This window comes from Hyla sarda, chromosome 1, assembly GCF_029499605.1.
Source record: "Hyla sarda isolate aHylSar1 chromosome 1, aHylSar1.hap1, whole genome shotgun sequence".
In the NCBI taxonomy this organism is placed as follows: Eukaryota; Metazoa; Chordata; class Amphibia; order Anura; family Hylidae; genus Hyla; species Hyla sarda.
The window spans coordinates 64,495,914-64,513,380 of NC_079189.1; the positions used below are offsets into that span (position 1 = coordinate 64,495,914).

At 42.5% G+C, this 17,467-nt stretch overlaps 1 protein-coding gene across 1 annotated transcript in view; it reads left to right on the plus strand.

Moving 5' to 3' along the window:
- CC2D2A (coiled-coil and C2 domain containing 2A) overlaps positions 1-17,467 on the plus strand; it is a gene marked incomplete in the record, with an annotated part of 119,749 nt that overhangs the window by 82,753 nt on the left and 19,529 nt on the right. Inside the window, 3 exon segments of the mRNA XM_056555177.1 lie at positions 3,414-3,581; positions 15,034-15,139; positions 16,151-16,260. Of these exon segments, the coding sequence (XP_056411152.1) occupies positions 3,414-3,581; positions 15,034-15,139; positions 16,151-16,260 (384 nt within the window).

Sequence of the window (17,467 nt, forward strand, 5' to 3'; positions counted from 1 at the left end):
TTACAGAGTGGGGAGAAGAGGGAGAGGCGGAGGGAGGAGAGGAATATTGATGAGCTGGGAGGGGCTGCGGCCGGCGGCTGCTGATGTCAGAGTGTCCGTTACCACCTAATTAGCATATATGGAAAAGATTTTGGCTGAACGGCAGGGCGGATCCGGGCACAGTAGGCATCAAACTGATCAGCGTCCCCCAGCCGGTACTGCTGATTAGTGCGGGGGGAGGAAGCTGACAGTTTTCCTTTAATATAATTTATATGATCCCATTACACTGATGGTTTTCTTCATGCAAAGAAGGTGGATAGAGATCAACACACTACAGATTTCTATAGTAGTAAAGTAACAGATATGGGCACAACCCACTGCGTTCCTATGCAAATTAGATCTTCAGAGACTGGTATTACGACAGTGGACTCAATACATACACGCTCGCTGGTGCCAATGTAGACGAGCAAAATGTAAAACAAAAATGAAAGAAATGCGGGAGGCACTCACCACATCAGTGGAATGCAGGCTATATATTTTTCATGCGTTAAAATGCAGCATGGCCAGACAAGGACCTTGTCTGGCCATGCTGCATTTTAACGTCAGAAAAATAAAGCCACTGATGTGGTGAGTGCCTCCCGCATATCTTTCATTTTTGTTTTACATTTTGCTTGTCTACCTTGGGGACAGATTTCAGCAGTCTGTTCAGAGTTTTATATCCTGTATAGAAGTTTGAAAAATTGTCGAGTCATCCCGTTCTGTCAAGATGTAGACAGATTACCGTATATACTCGAGTATAAGCCAACCCGAATATAAGCCGAGGCCCCTAATTTCACCCCAAAAACCCAGGAAAAGTTATTGACTCGAGTATAAGCCTAGGGTCGAAAATACATCATCATAAGCCTAGGGTGGGAAATACATCATCCAGATCCTAGTCATTAACACCCTCATCATCATCACCTGTCATCATCCCCCCCCCCCCTTCATCATTACCCTGTCATCATCCCCCCCCTTCATCATTACCCTGTCATCATCCCCCCCCCCCTTCATCATTACCCTGTCATCATCCCCCCCCTTCGTCATTACCCTGTCATCATCCCCCCCCTTCATCATTACCCTGTCATCATCCCCCCCCCTTCATCATTACCCCTTCATCATCCCCCCCTTCATCATCCCCCTTCATCATCCCCCTTCATCATCCCCCTTCATCATCCCCCCTTCATCATCCCCCCTTCATCATTACCCTGTCATCATCCCCCCCTTCATCATTACCCCGTCATCATCCCCCCCTTCATCATCCCCCCTTCATCACTACCCTGTCATCATCCCCCCCTTCATCACTACCCTGTCATCATCCCCCCCTTCATCATTACCCTGTCATCATCCCCCCCTTCATCATTACCCCTTTATCATCCCCCACTTCATCATTACCCTGTCATCATCCCCCCCTTCATCAATACCCTGTCATAATCCCACACCACCCCCTTCATCATCACCACTTGTCAATGTCTGATTTAACAGTAGTCTTCAACCTGCGGACCTCCAGATGTTCCAAAACTACAATTCCCAGCATGCCCGGACAGCCATCGGCTGTCCGGGCATGCTGAGAGTTGTAGTTTTGAAACATCTGGAGGTCCGCAGGTTGAAGACCACTGCCCGGGCCTTCGTCATCATCCAGCCCCCCCCCTCCCCCCTTTAGTTTTGTACTCACCTCTGCTCGGCGGGACGTTCGGATGAGCTGGTCCGGGCCATCTGTGCTGCAGGACCGTGCGGTGGGGAGGGATAGTCGTTCCGGGCTGTCCATCTTCACCGGGTGGGCCTCTTCTCCGCGGTTCGCGCCTGGAATAAAGACGTTGCCTTGACGACGACGCACAGGGACGCAACGTGGTGCGTCGTCGTCAAAGCAACGTCATTATTCCGGGGCCGGGCGCAAAGCGCGGAGAAGAGGCCCCACCCCCGGTGAAGATGGACAGCCCGGAACGACTATCCCTCCCCACCGCACGGTCCTGCAGCACAGATGGCCCAGAGCAGCTCACCCTAACGTCCCGCCGAGCGGAGGTGTGTACAAAACTAAAGGGGGAGGGGGGGCTGGATGATGACGAAGGCCCAGGCAGTTGTCTTCAACCTGCGGACCTCCAGATATTTCAAAACTACAACTCCCAGCATGCCCGGACAGCCGATGCTGTTATAAATAATAAGGAGCAACTACCGTATATACTCGAGTATAAGCCGAGTTTTTCAGCACGATTTTTCGTGCTGAAAACACCCCCCTCGGCTTATACTCGAGTATATACGGTAGTTGCTCCTTATTATTTATATACCTACAGCTTCCGGGAGATGTGGGGGACCACCAAACATGACCAACTTCTTCAGGACAGCCACAGATAGAGCTCCCTCAGTTATAGGTGTTCTGCTTCCTTAAAGAAAACCTCTGGCCTCTCCTGATATGTCTGATTTAGTACATGGATTCCCCATGAAAAAAACTATTCTGGGACATTGTTTATTTGAATTATATATAGAACTGTTCCTTTGTTTTTCCTATAAAGGCCATAAAACACAATAGGAAAGTTGGCTAAACCCAGCAATTTCAGTGGGAATGGTTGACTAATGTGTATGGAGTCCGCCTGACTCTACCCCTATAGTTGATGTCTGAGGAGAGAAGCATCAAGCATGTTGGATTTCACTTGCCTGTTTAGTTTTTTAAGGAAAAATAAGGCACCACCAGAGTTGTCTGGCAGTGGCCTACCTCTCCATCTTCATTCACATGAATTGGCTGAGCTGAATATTCCTGTGTATGGGGTGAACAGGAGAGAACACGGTCAGCTAAACAAGCATCTTAATGAAAGTCTATGGGCACCTTTAGAAATGTATGCATGAATTGACAAATGGGTGTTACCAGGGTTTGTTCCTACACACTCGGTGGCTGTGAGACCATATAGGGAAACTTTCCCCACTGACCATATAGGGAAACTGTCCCCGCAGTAACTAAATGCATGTCCTACGTGAGAGACTCTTTTCTATAGATTCACTAATAGATAGGGTGGTTAAACCATGAGGAGATGGGTAGATTTCCATTTGGGGATTCTATTGTGCTCATTGAGCTTTTTTCGGAAACAGATATATGCTTATAGTTTTTAGTACTGGATTATTCTACATTATTGCAGTATCTACTCCGTTCAGTCATCCCCGCTCACGACCATGCATAGTCCTGTCTGCTAATAGATACTAATAGGAAAATCAGTCACCTACAAAGTAACACATCATGTTACCCATTCACGTCTGACATCCCGGTGTCCAGGCTCCATTACTGTATATGTAGTCACACTGCTCCAAACCATCTCCAGGAGGCTTCACCGAGGGCTGCTGTATAGTTAGACATGTAGTGATATCACCTCAAACATTCAGACCACTCATGGTTTATGCTTATGTCTCAGGATCCTGGGGATGGATCTCTTCAAGTTAGCTGAGCCGAAGCGTCCGCTGAAGCCAAGGAGAAAAGAGCGGAAGAAAGTCACTGCTCAGAACCTGTCTGATGGGGACATTAAGGTCCTGGTGAATGTCATTCGTGCTTATGACATACCGGTTAGGAAACCAACGTCCAGGTAAGAGAGCTGTGGAAAGCTTTTACTGCTGCTTTTTGTGTCAGCCCTGCGCAATGTTTGAAGATCCAGATTTGGTTTCTATGTTTTAAGGGAATCTGTCATCAGTATCGCCCGCACTGATCTGTTGGTACAGGGTATAGTGCCGGTGACCCTGATGATAACCATACTTACTGATCTTCTGTCTGTGGCTCTGTTCTCCTGTCTTTTGGATATGGTAATAAGGAGCGTTCCCAAGCCTCTCTGGTGTTCTAAAGATCTGTGTGCACTAGCTCCTCCCTCGGTGCTGAGCCTGATATGCTGCAGGATGGAGCTCCACTCTGCAGCATAACAGCTCTCCTCTGCAGCTACAGCTATACTCTTATACTCTTTTCTGCATGGAAGAGTTCCATTCTGCATAGAGGCTCAGCACAGCAGAGGAGGCGTGACAATGAAGAAGCCAGCACACACAGATCTTCAGAACACCGGACGTCACCGTGCAGAGGGGTCTTGGGAATGATCACCAAGCACCAAGCTCCTCATTGCCATATCAAAAAGACCGGGAATTACAGAAAAAAAGGAGCCACTGACAGAAGATTGGTAAGTATGGTTTTATCCGCCAAGTAAAAAAGTAACAGGGGAGGCACAGTTCATAAAATGAGAACAGGAGAAAAATATATAAATGCAACCGAACAGTACAATAATGAATGGATGGTAATAGGTGGTGCACGGATCAGAGAAAAAAGCACAAGCAATAGCAGTAAACAAGATGGGATGATCCCGCACTCACCGCGTCCATCGCTGGGTCAAGGAAGGCACATGGAAGGAATGAGGGTGGAGGAGTAGACGGGGGCTCAGAGGCAAAAGGTTTTTGCCTCTGAGCCCCCGTCTTCACCTCCACCCTCATTCCTTCCATGTGCCTTCCTTGACCCAGCGATGGACGCGGTGAGTGCGGGATCATCCCATCTTGTTTACTGCTATGGTTTTATCCGTGCACTATAACCTTGTACCAACAGGCTAGTGCGGGTGATTATGATGACAGATTCCTGTTACAAAAATGTACAATACTAATATTACTGTATATAACTTAGTGATGTCTGCAATCCTTATGGTATACAATAATGCCACCGCTGTGGGAGAGCCTTACCTGTTGTATACCACTGAAGCAATCCTACAGTGTTGTCACAATTAAGTCACTTCTAATATCGCCGCTGTGGTGACCCAGTACAGAATCACATGTTCTTCTGTACTCCTGCCCATCCTGTGTGGCAGATGCTGCTCAATGTCCGTCAGGGGTCCCCTCTTCTCAGAACTATCTATATTTCATAGTCTAATGTACTGTTACATAAGGGTTAATGTATTTGTATTATCTATGTATTTGTTGCCTTAAAGGGGTTATCCAGGAAAAAACTTTTTTTTTATATATATATCTATCTATCAACTGGCTCTAGAAAGTTAAACAGATTTGTAAATTACTGCTATTAAAAAAATCTTAATCCTTTCAGTACTTATGAGCTGCTGAAGTTGAGTTGTTCTTTTCTGTCTAAGTGCTCTCTGATGACACCTGTCTCGGGAACTGTCCAGAGTAGAAGCAAATCCCCATAGCAAACCTCTTCTACTCTGTGCAGTTCCCAAGACAAGCAGAGATGTCAGCAGAGAGCACTGTTGCCAGACTGAAAAGAACAACTCAACTTCAGTAGCTGATAATTATTAGAAGGATTAAGATTTTTTAATAGAAGTAATTTACAAATCTGTTTAACTTTCTGGAGCCAGTTGAGATATATATATATATATATATATATATATATATATATAAATAAAAAGTTTTTTCCTGAAATACCCCTTAAATCTATTGTTGCTAAGGACCTTGTTGTTAAGGGGATTATGCAGTGGTGAACATGTGACTTATCCGGCCAATAGGATCTCTCAAAATTCCTCCCATATATAGTGAGGTCAGGGTTCAGCTCTAGCTCTTAGTGCTGAGGTACAGTTTGGTGAGGAGTGAAGTCTGTCTGTGAGGTGGATCTGAAAGGAGGCCTGAGGCCTAGTCCAGCAACCTCGCATCTACTACCAGTTAACCCCACTACCGATGTGAAAGTCAAAGCCTTGCAGTAAGCCTACAGTCTTGGAGATATGTCAAGTCAGCAAATTAGTCAAGTCCAAGTCTCTAAAGTATAGCGTGGGCTAAATCAGTCCTATACAGCACAATCAACTATAAGTCCCAGCAAGCATAAGCTTCCCTAAGGTCACCCTGCAACTCCTTCACGCTGATCTGATTGTAACGGATTGTACCATCTTTCCAACCTCGGTAAAGCAAGCCAGTAAACCGTAACCTTGCGTTGGAGTGATAATTTGCCCGGTGCCTGGCACAAGTGAAGCTGTCCTACTTCGGACGGTGTATAGGTCAACCCTGCCCTGGCGTCACGATAAGGTTAATTACACATTACCCTGTCTGACACCACACCGCCATCTGTAATCCACCTCCCAGAAGTCTGAAGAATTGAAACCTATTATATAAATAAAATGTATAAAAATAAGAGAATAAACTGCACAGTAACTAGCACGAATCTGGCAATAGGATTACCTTGGGGAAAAAAAGTTTATTTCGCTGAGGCTGCCATCAGGGTGATAGGTTTATAAAATAAAAAAATAAAATAAACTGTCTACTGCTTACTGGTAGTCACTGCATAGAACACATAGCCAACGGCTGTCTGGGCATGATGGGAGTTGTAGTTTTGTGGTAGCTGAGGAGCCGCAGGTTAGAGACTGCTGGTCTATAGACAGAGCAGTCTCTGGAGGAGAAGAGACATGTGAATCTGATTTACTACAATAAAGAGATGACTCCTAAACTTCTCCAGTCACCCTGTGATATTATTACTGATATAAATCTCTGTGCTTCAGTATGACAGACATATGGGCGTATCTGCGGTTCTGTCAGGTTGTTATGTAGAAGTATTTGGGAAAGCTGGATAATATCTAATAAGACAGCAGGCTTTAACATGAATGTTCACCCAGATATCCCAGACTGCTGATAGCTGAATCTGTATGTCGCCATATACCTCTTCTATTTTTCATATGGTTATATAAGCTTATCTACAGAACATGGGTAAAAAAAAAAAAAAAAATTCCAAACTTTAATAGTGACCATCTGGGAAGAGGCCGAGTGGGCGCTACACAACACACGGATTCTTTCTTTGGTACTGTTGGGTGACGCCCTGTATGGTAGTATTCACATCACGATTTTGCAATACTCTTGTACATGATTTTGTATTTGAAAACCGTATACAACTGTATTACTGGCCGTACCCATTGCCTTTCCATACAAAAACTTACACAAAAAGGTGGACCTGTTAATGAGTTTTTGTACTTTTGTGTTTTTACATGTTTTTTTTTTTCCCCGGTTTTGTTCACGGTCCTGTCCTGTTTGTTAGGTCTACAATGGTCTATAAAAACTGTATATCACTTTTATATGGTTTTTATAACATTGTAGTAAATGCAAACTGCATTGAGAATAAAATTCATACAGTTTTGTCCATTTTTTTTAATACCATTTTGGGGGGGAAAAAAGCTGATACAAAACCGTATGGCAAAATCGTAGCCTTAGCTATAATATACATTGCAGAATAGATAGTAAGTGCCCTACAAATACTATACATTGCAGAATAGATAGTGCCCTACAAATACTATACATTGCAAAATAGATAGTGCCCTACAAATACTATACATTGCAGAATAGATAGTGCCCTACAAATACTATACATTGCAGAATAGATGGCGCCCTACAAATACTATACATTGCAGAATAGATAGCGCCCTACAAATACTATACATTGCAGAATAGATAGCACCCTACAAATACTATACATTGCAGAATAGATAGCGCCCTACAAATACTATACATTGCAGAATAGATAGTAAGTGCCCTACAAATACTATACATTGCAGAATAGATAGAGCCCTACAAATACTATACATTGCAGAATAGATAATAAGTGCCCTACAAATACTATACATTGCAGAATAGATAGAGCCCTACAAATACTATACATTGCAGAATAGATAGTGCCCTACAAATACTATACATTGCAGAATAGATAGTAAGTGCCCTACAAATACTATACATTGCAGAATAGATAGTGCCCTACAAATACTATACATTGCAGAATGGATAGTGCCCTACAAATACTATACATTGCAGAATGGATAGTGCCCTACAAATACTATACATTGCAGAATAGATAATAAGTGCCCTACAAATACTATACATTGCAGAATAGATAGAGCCCTACAAATACTATACATTGCAGAATAGATAGTGCCCTACAAATACTATACATTGCAGAATAGATAGTAAGTGCCCTACAAATACTATACATTGCAGAATAGATAGTGCCCTACAAATACTATACATTACAGAATAGATAGTGCCCTACAAATACTATACATTGCAGAATAGATAGCGCCCTACAAATACTATACATTACAGAATAGATAGTGCCCTACAAATACTATACATTGCAGAATAGATAGCGCCCTACAAATACTATACATTGCAGAATAGATGGTGCCCTACAAATACTATACATTGCAGAATAGATAGTGCCCTACAAATACTATACATTGCAGAATAGATAGCACCCTACAAATACTATACATTGCAGAATAGATAGTGCCCTACAAATACTATACATTACAGAATAGATAGTGCCCTACAAATACTATACATTGCAGAATAGATAGTAAGTGCCCTACAAATACTATACATTGCAGAATAGATAGTGCCCTACAAATACTATACATTGCAGAATAGATAGTGCCCTACAACTACTATACATTGCAGAATAGATGGCGCCCTACAAATACTATACATTGCAGAATAGATAGCGCCCTACAAATACTATACATTGCAGAATAGATAGTAAGTGCCCTACAAATACTATACATTGCAGAATAGATAGAGCCCTACAAATACTATACATTGCAGAATAGATAATAAGTGCCCTACAAATACTATACATTGCAGAATAGATAGTGCCCTACAAATACTATACATTGCAGAATAGATAGAGCCCTACAAATACTATACATTGCAGAATGGATAGTAAGTGCCCTACAAATACTATACATTGCAGAATAGATAGTGCCCTACAAATACTATACATTACAGAATAGATAGTGCCCTACAAATACTATACATTGCAGAATAGATAGCGCCCTACAAATACTATACATTGCAGAATAGATGGTGCCCTACAAATACTATACATTGCAGAATAGATAGTGCCCTACAAATACTATACATTGCAGAATAGATAGCACCCTACAAATACTATACATTGCAGAATAGATAGCGCCCTACAAATACTATACATTGCAGAATAGATAGTGCCCTACAAATACTATACATTACAGAATAGATAGTGCCCTACAAATACTATACATTGCAGAATAGATAGTGCCCTACAAATACTATACATTACAGAATAGATAGTGCCCTACAAATACTATACATTGCAGAATAGATAGTAAGTGCCCTACAAATACTATACATTGCAGAATAGATAGTGCCCTACAAATACTATACATTGCAGAATAGATAGTGCCCTACAAATACTATACATTGCAAAATAGATAGTGCCCTACAAATACTATACATTGCAGAATAGATAGCGCCCTACAAATACTATACATTGCAGAATAGATAGCGCCCTACAAATACTATACATTGCAGAATAGATAGTAAGTGCCCTACAAATACTATACATTGCAGAATAGATAGTGCCCTACAAATACTATACATTGCAGAATAGATAGTAAGCGCCCTACAAATACTATACATTGCAGAATAGATAGTGCCCTACAAATACTATACATTGCAGAATAGATGGTGCCCTACAAATACTATACATTGCAGAATAGATAGCGCCCTACAAATGCTATACATCGCAGGGTAGTGCCCTACAAATACTATACATTGCAGAATAGATAGCGCCCTACAAATACTATACATTGCAGAATAGATAGTGCCCTACAAATACTATACATTGCAAAATAGATAGTGCCCTACAAATACTATACATTGCAGAATAGATAGCGCCCTACAAATACTATACATTGCAGAATAGATAGTGCCCTACAAATACTATACATTGCAGAATGGATAGTGCCCTACAAATACTATACATTGCAGAATAGATAGCGCCCTACAAATACTATACATTGCAGAATAGATAGTGCCCTACAAATACTATACATTGCAGAATAGATGGTGCCCTACAAATACTATACATTGCAGAATAGATAGCGCCCTACAAATGCTATACATCGCAGGGTAGTGCCCTACAAATACTATACATTGCAGAATAGATAGCGCCCTACAAATACTATACATTGCAGAATGGATAGTAAGTGCCCTACAAATACTATACATTGCAGAATAGATAGTGCCCTACAAATACTATACATTGCAAAATAGATAGTGCCCTACAAATACTATACATTGCAGAATAGATAGCGCCCTACAAATGCTATACATTGCAGGGTAGTGCCCTACAAATACTATACATTGCAGAATAGATAGCGCCCTACAAAGACTATACATTGCAGAATAGATAGGCAGTGCCCTACAAATACTATACATTGCAGAATAGATAGTGCCCTACAAATACTATACATTGCAGAATAGATAGTGCCCTACAAATACTATACATTGCAGAATAGATAGTGCCCTACAAATACTATACATTGCAGAATAGATAGTGCCCTACAAATACTATACATTGCAGAATAGATAGTGCCCTACAAATACTATACATTGCAGAATAGGTAGCGCCCTACAAAGACTATACATTGCAGAATAGATAGCGCCCTACAAATACTTTACATTGCAGAATAGATAGCGCCCTACAAAGACTATACATTGCAGAATAGATAGCGCCCTACAAATACTATACATTGCAGAATAGATAGCGCCCTACAAATACTATACATTGCAGAATAGATAGCGCCCTACAAATACTATACATTGCAGAATAGATAGCGCCCTACAAATACTATACATTGCAGAATAGATAGTGCCCTACAAATACTATACAATACAGAATAGATAGTGCCCTACAAATACTATACATTGCAGAATAGATAGTGCCCTACAAATACTATACATTGCAGAATAGATAGTGCCCTACAAATACTATACATTGCAGAATAGATAGTGCCCTACAAATACTATACATTGCAGAATAGATAGTGCCCTACAAATACTATACATTGCAGAATAGATAGCGCCCTACAAATACTATACATTGCAGAATAGATAGGCAGTGCCCTACAAATACTATACATTGCAGAATAGATAGTGCCCTACAAATACTATACAATACAGAATAGATAGTGCCCTACAAATACTATACATTGCAGAATAGATAGTGCCCTACAAATACTATACATTGCAGAATAGATAGTGCCCTACAAATACTATACATTGCAGAATAGATAGTGCCCTACAAATACTATACATTGCAGAATAGATAGTGCCCTACAAATACTATACATTGCAGAATAGATAGCGCCCTACAAATACTATACATTGCAGAATAGATAGGCAGTGCCCTACAAATACTATACATTGCAGAATAGATAGGCAGTGCCCTACAAGTCAAGCTCATTCATGTTTTAGGCACATCGGAGCTACTGGTATATGCCGGCAGCCTTGACTGATACTACAATCTGTCTCCTTTTGGCTTTCATAGGGTTGCTTAAATAACTATGCTATAAATTGCCCCCCACAATTGTACACTATGAAATAATATAGTATTTAGTGCCGAAGTAGAAGTGCCACATGATGTACCACCATGCTCCAGTAATACCAACGTAGATATCAATACAGCGGTCCCTCAACTTACTATTGTCTCAACATACAATTGTCTTTTCTAGACCATTGTAACTTGAAACCAGACTCAACATACAATGCTACAGATAGTTCAGATCTGTGAAACGTGTCAATGGCTGGAAGAACCGACCAATCAGAACTTCAGCAAGAAGATAATGAAAGAGGGCGACTCTCACCATGCAGGGAACTTCTTTTATTCACACGACGGTGACATCAAACGGGTAGCAGGCGGGGGAGTGGGGTGGAGGAGGGGTAACCGGTTACCCCTCCTTCACCCCACTCCCCCGCCTGTTACCCGTTTGATGTCACCGTCGTGTGAATAAAAGAAGTTCTCTGCGTGGTGAGTGTCGCCCTCTTTCATTATCTTCTTGCTGAAGTTTTGCTATCTGCTGGGCAGAGCACCACCGCTACAGGTCCAGACGGGCTGTGTCCAATTTGCTGCATCTCTCCATTCTTCGTTGTGGCTTAAACGGGTATTCCAGGCAAAAACTTTTTATATATATATATATATATATATATATATATATATATATATATATATATAAAATCAACTGGCTACTGAAAGTTAAACAGATTTGTAAATTACTTCTATTAAAAAATCTTAATCCTTTCAGTACTTATGAGCTTCTGAAGTTAAGGTTGTTCTTTTCTGTCTAAATCTTCTCTGATGACACCTGTCTCGGGAAACACCCAGTTTAGAAGCAAATCCCCATAGCAAACCTCTTCTAAACTGGGCGGTTCCCGAGACAGGTGTCATCAGAGAGCACTTAGACAGAAAAGAACAACCTTAACTTCAGAAGCTCATAAGTACTGAAAGGATTAAGATTTTTTAATAGAAGTAATTTACAAATCTGTTTAACTTTCTGGAGCCAGTTGATATATATATAAAGAAGTTTTTTCCTGGAATACCCCTTTAATTTCGATAGTGCCGGCTTCACTGCCTCTTGCATCGGTATACTGACCAATCAGGAATGGCATTTACTGGTAAAACACCTGTATTACTGAAGTGTATGCTCTGATTGGCTGTCTGGTAGCGCCCCCTACAGTACAGGGAGGTATTACATGTTCTATACTACTCTTAACTTGTGCCAGGGAAAGCTGCTCCTTTGGACACGAGGTGGGGGGCGGCTTCATTTTACTTTTTTTGGGACACTCTTTTGGTGCACTGTACAGGACCCTGAAGAAGCTCATGTCCTCTTTTGTCTTGGGCAATTTTTGTCCAAAACATGATTTATGTGTTCATTGATCCAACTGTTCAGATGCTTTCTTTGACTTTGGCGCTACTGAATTCTCATACTGTCATTGATTGTATGTTTTCTTCCTATGTTGGTGAATGCTCCTAATATCACAAGCTTCTCCTGGAACTTATCAAGAACAATCGGACTCTGTTATTTTGAATTTGTTAGGTAGTGTCACATTTAGAATTGTAAAAATAAAACTTATTAAAGAAAATAAAGACATCAATACATAAACTAATCTAACAATGGTGCTGTGCAATTTCTAAATCAGTGTTTCCCAACCAGGGTGCCTCCAGCTTTTGCTAAACTACAACCCTCAGCATGCCCGGACAGCCAAAGGCTGTCCGGGCATGCTGAGAGTTGTAGTTTTGCAACAGCTGGAGGCACCCTGGTTGGGAAACACTGATTTAGACATTGCACAGCAATGACCCTGTTGTACTCAGAATGTTCCCTTAATGTCATTGGCGTCACATTGGTTAGAATTAGGAAGCACCCTACAATGGGAGTCCGAGCCCTGGAGTAGTGGTGCTTCGAGCTGTTTTGCAGCATTGAGAATTGTTCTATATCTCTTGCATAAGCAATGTACTTTAGATGTTACTTGGTTTAGCATGGGTGGCGGGATTATAGGTCACGTCTGTGTTTTTTCCTTTTGGTTATGGAGATAGTACAGTATTTCCCCTGGGGGTCGCACTGACTGGAAGTGAACAGGAAATGGGAGAAGTTACGTTATTTTTCTACATGGATTCTGGCAAGTGCAGGAAGATCCATAAATCCCCCATGGTTTAGTAATTCGCATGTCCTGTATACCTTGTAGCCAGGGCCAGCCCAAGACATTGTGCTGCCTGGGTCCTAGAGTGAAATGCTGACACCCACCCCAAAGGGGAAAAAAAGCATTAGGTAGTCAGAATAGTTTCCCCACATTTAGGTAGGGTGCATAGTTCCCCCACATTAGGTGGGCAGCAGTTCCCCCACATTAGGTAGGCTGCATAGTTTCCCCACATTAGGTAGGCAGCATAATTTCCCCACATTAGATAGGCAGCATAGTTTCCTCACATTAGATAAGCAGCATAGTTTCCCCACATTAGATAGGCAGCATAGTTTCCTCACATTAGATAAGCAGCATAGTTTCCCCACATTAGATAGGCAGCATAGTATTCCCACATTAGATAGGCAGCATAGTTTCCCCACATTTAGATAGGCAGCATAGTTTCCCCACATTTAGGTAGGCTGTATAGTTCCCCCACATTTAGGTAGGCAGCAGTTCCCCCACATTAGGTAGGCAGCAGTTCCCCCACATTAGGTAGGTAGCAGTTCCCCCACATTAGGTAGGCAGCAGTTCCCCCCACATTAGATAGGCAGCATAGTTTCCTCACATTAGATAGGCAGCATAGTTTCCTCACATTAGATAGGCAGCATAGTTTCCCCACATTATGTAGCCAGCACAGTTTTCCCACATTAGATAGGCAGCATAGTCTCCCCACATTAGGTAACATAGTCGCCCCACATTAGGTAGGCAGCAGTTCCCCCACATTAGGTAGGCAGCAGTTCCCCCACATTAGGTAGGCAGCAGTTCCCCCACATTAGGTAGGCAGCAGTTCCCCCACATTAGGTAGGCAGCAGTTCCCCCACTTTAGATAGGCAGCATAGTTTTCCCACATTAGATAGGCAGCATAGTTTCCCCACATTATGTAGCCAGCACAGTTTTCCCACATTAGATAGGCAGCATAGTTTCCCCACAATAGGTAGCATAGTTCTCCCCCCGACACAGAGACACACACAGACACACTCACGTGGCCTGTGCAGCGCTTTTTCTCTCCAGCGGAAGCCTGACAAGTGAGGTCACTGACGTCCTCCTGCACGGGTCCGTGGAGGAACGTCACTTGCACAATGTCCCTCGTCAGACCCGAGCTGGCCATGGACCATGGACCCAGGTGGATAAAAAAAGGGGGGGGCAGCAAAGTACCACGCCTGAAAAGTGCCGCCTGTCCCACCGGGTCCCTTGGTAGGGCCTGCTCTGCTTGTAGTGGTTGTTGATTTGAAGACCGCCATATACTGTAGTTACAGGAGCAGCATTGGATTCTGCTGATATGACATTACCATAAAATCCTAAAATTTTCAAACAGCTTTAGTCTTGGCATCAGACAGGGTGGCTTAGCGACTGAGACAACCATACGTACGATGGTAATGGCTTATGGTGTCTCTATGGTGAGAGGGGCCTGTACTGTCTGATAGGGCTGTGCACAGCTGATGTAATATTCCCAAATTTGTTCTTATTCCTTCCTGCCTCCGATTTGTGTTCTAAATCCACCAATTTCTGTTCTACTAACACATATGTTTTTCTTCCTAGCAAACCAGCGCCGCCATCCAGATCAACAAGATCGTTCAATGAGATGTTTACGGCATCCGCCTCACCTCAGGGGCAGGCCCAGTCACCAGAGTGGTCGGTGAACCAGGTACTAGAATCATTTCAGCGCCACTCTGGTCTACAGGTTGTGTGTAGTACAGCAGATCCATTCTATTAAAGTAAAAGGAGCCAAATTGTAATACGACATACAACCTAAGGATGAGAGTGGTGCTGTTTTTAAAAGAAAGAAAAGCTATATTTTCCTAATCTGGGATAACCCCTTTCAAGGGGAAGCCAATTTTTTTTTTTATCCCAATGGGGGAGATTTATCAAAACCTATCCAGAGGAAAAGTTGCTGAGTTGCCCATAGCAACCAATCAGATCGCTTCTTTCATTTTTTAAAAGGCCTCTGAAAAATGAAAGAGGCGATCTGATTGGTTGCTATGGGCAACTCAGCAACTTTTCCTCTCGACAGGTTTTGATAAATCTCACCCAATATGTCCAGGCTGCCGTAATTTAAAAAAATGTAACCTTGGCTCACTCTCCTGGTGCGGTGCGATCCTCTTCCTGCTTATGAGGCCGCCATGTAACAGTGCAGCTAAGCAAATTACTGGCCGCATTAGTGTCTCACCTCAGCCAGTGATTTGCTGAATGCCAATATGAAATATTGGGCCCTGGCACATGGAAGAAGACCGGGGCAGGACCCCACCGTGGCCAGTGATTGGCTGAGCGTCCGTCTTGCATGTCAGGCCTCAGAAGAAGGGGATATAGGGGAATAAAGTTTTAATTTAACTGGACTTTTGTTCACCCTGATTTTAAAGGATCACATGCTTACCTCCACCGTACACCCGTGTTTCCCAAGCAGTGTGCGTCCAGTTGTTGCAGTAGTACAACAGCTGGAGGCTGGCTGGTTGTGAAGCATTGCCTTACACAATGGCCTAGATTTATCAATCTGCCTGAAACCCAAACTGTCTGTTTTTTATATAGCAACCAATCACATTTGCAGCCTGAGTTAATGTGAAGGTATCGATGTTCCTGTATTTGCTGGTGGCAGTATAGTGTACCTATATGCGCCTGCATTGTACAAAATATTACTCCATTCTATTTTATATGATTTCAGGTATTGGTCCGGCCATTTGTAGAAGTTTCATTCCAGCGCACCGTATGCCAGACATCAACAGCTGATGGGCCCAACCCCAACTGGAACGAGGAACTGGAACTCCCATTCAGGTACATAGGGGCAAAGTAAATACATAAGAAAAATGGGAATAACCAGGTGCAATATTATTTTGCAGTGGTATATTGATTTATAAATACATTTTGGAGGTTTGCGTTGGGCTTTGAAGCCTTTACTACATGTCAAATAGAGTACAGAGAGATTGGATTTCCTGCCTTTCCAGATTTATTATAAGAGAATTATAAGAGAATTATGGAATGTGCTAGAAGATTCTTATCATAAGTGTAACCAAGGCTGGTGTCCTTGGTGCAGTTCTCTATTAGTATTCTCTAACCCTGGGGAATGTATCATTATGGTGTAACTGGAGTCTGGTTATAGCAACCAATGACTTGGTTATAATATGCAAGGTATCCAAAATAGAGTATACGGTTCCTCAGAACCTCACACTGCACTCACCCATAGCACAACTATCGCTGGACTCATGCTGTGGCCCAAGCGATAGTTGGGGACAAAAATAATTGTACATATAAAAGTAGTACGCAGTGTTCATATAATGCCATCGTATAGTGCTACAATGCATTCAGAAATTCTTCAGATCCTTTAACTTTTTTTCGGTCTTATGGTATAATAGAATAAAAAAAAATACAAGAACACTCAAGGACATTTACACAGTTGTCCCTAAGCCACTCCTGTGCTATCTTGACTGTGTGCCTAGGGTCATTGTGTTGTTGGAGGTGAACCTTCTACCCAGTCCGAGGTCCAGATCACTTAAGATTAGGTTTTCATTTAGAATATCACAGTTTTTTGCTCAATTCAGTTTCCCCTTAACCCTGACCAGTCTCCCTGTCCCAACCGCTGAAAACCACCCCAACAGCATGATGCTGCCCCCATTATGCTTCATTGTAGGGATGGTAGTGGTCAGGTGATGAGCAGTCCCTGTTTCCTCCAGACATGACCAGTGAATCTTGTTTTTCTGGCCACTCAACATTTCAAAAATTCTGTTCTCACATTCTCGGTATGTAGTAGTGAATGCAGAGTAATGTGGGGTATATTTTTCTGATTTCAACCTTAAAGGGGTACTCCGCTGCTCAGCATTTGAAACAAAATGTTTTGAACGATTAGAGTCGGCGCCGGGAGCTCATGACCTCATAGCCCCGCCCCCTCCATGCAAGTCTATGGGAGGGGGTGTGACAGCCACCACGCCCCCCCCCCCCCCCCCCCATAGACTTGCATTGAGGGGGTGGGGCATCATGTCATGAG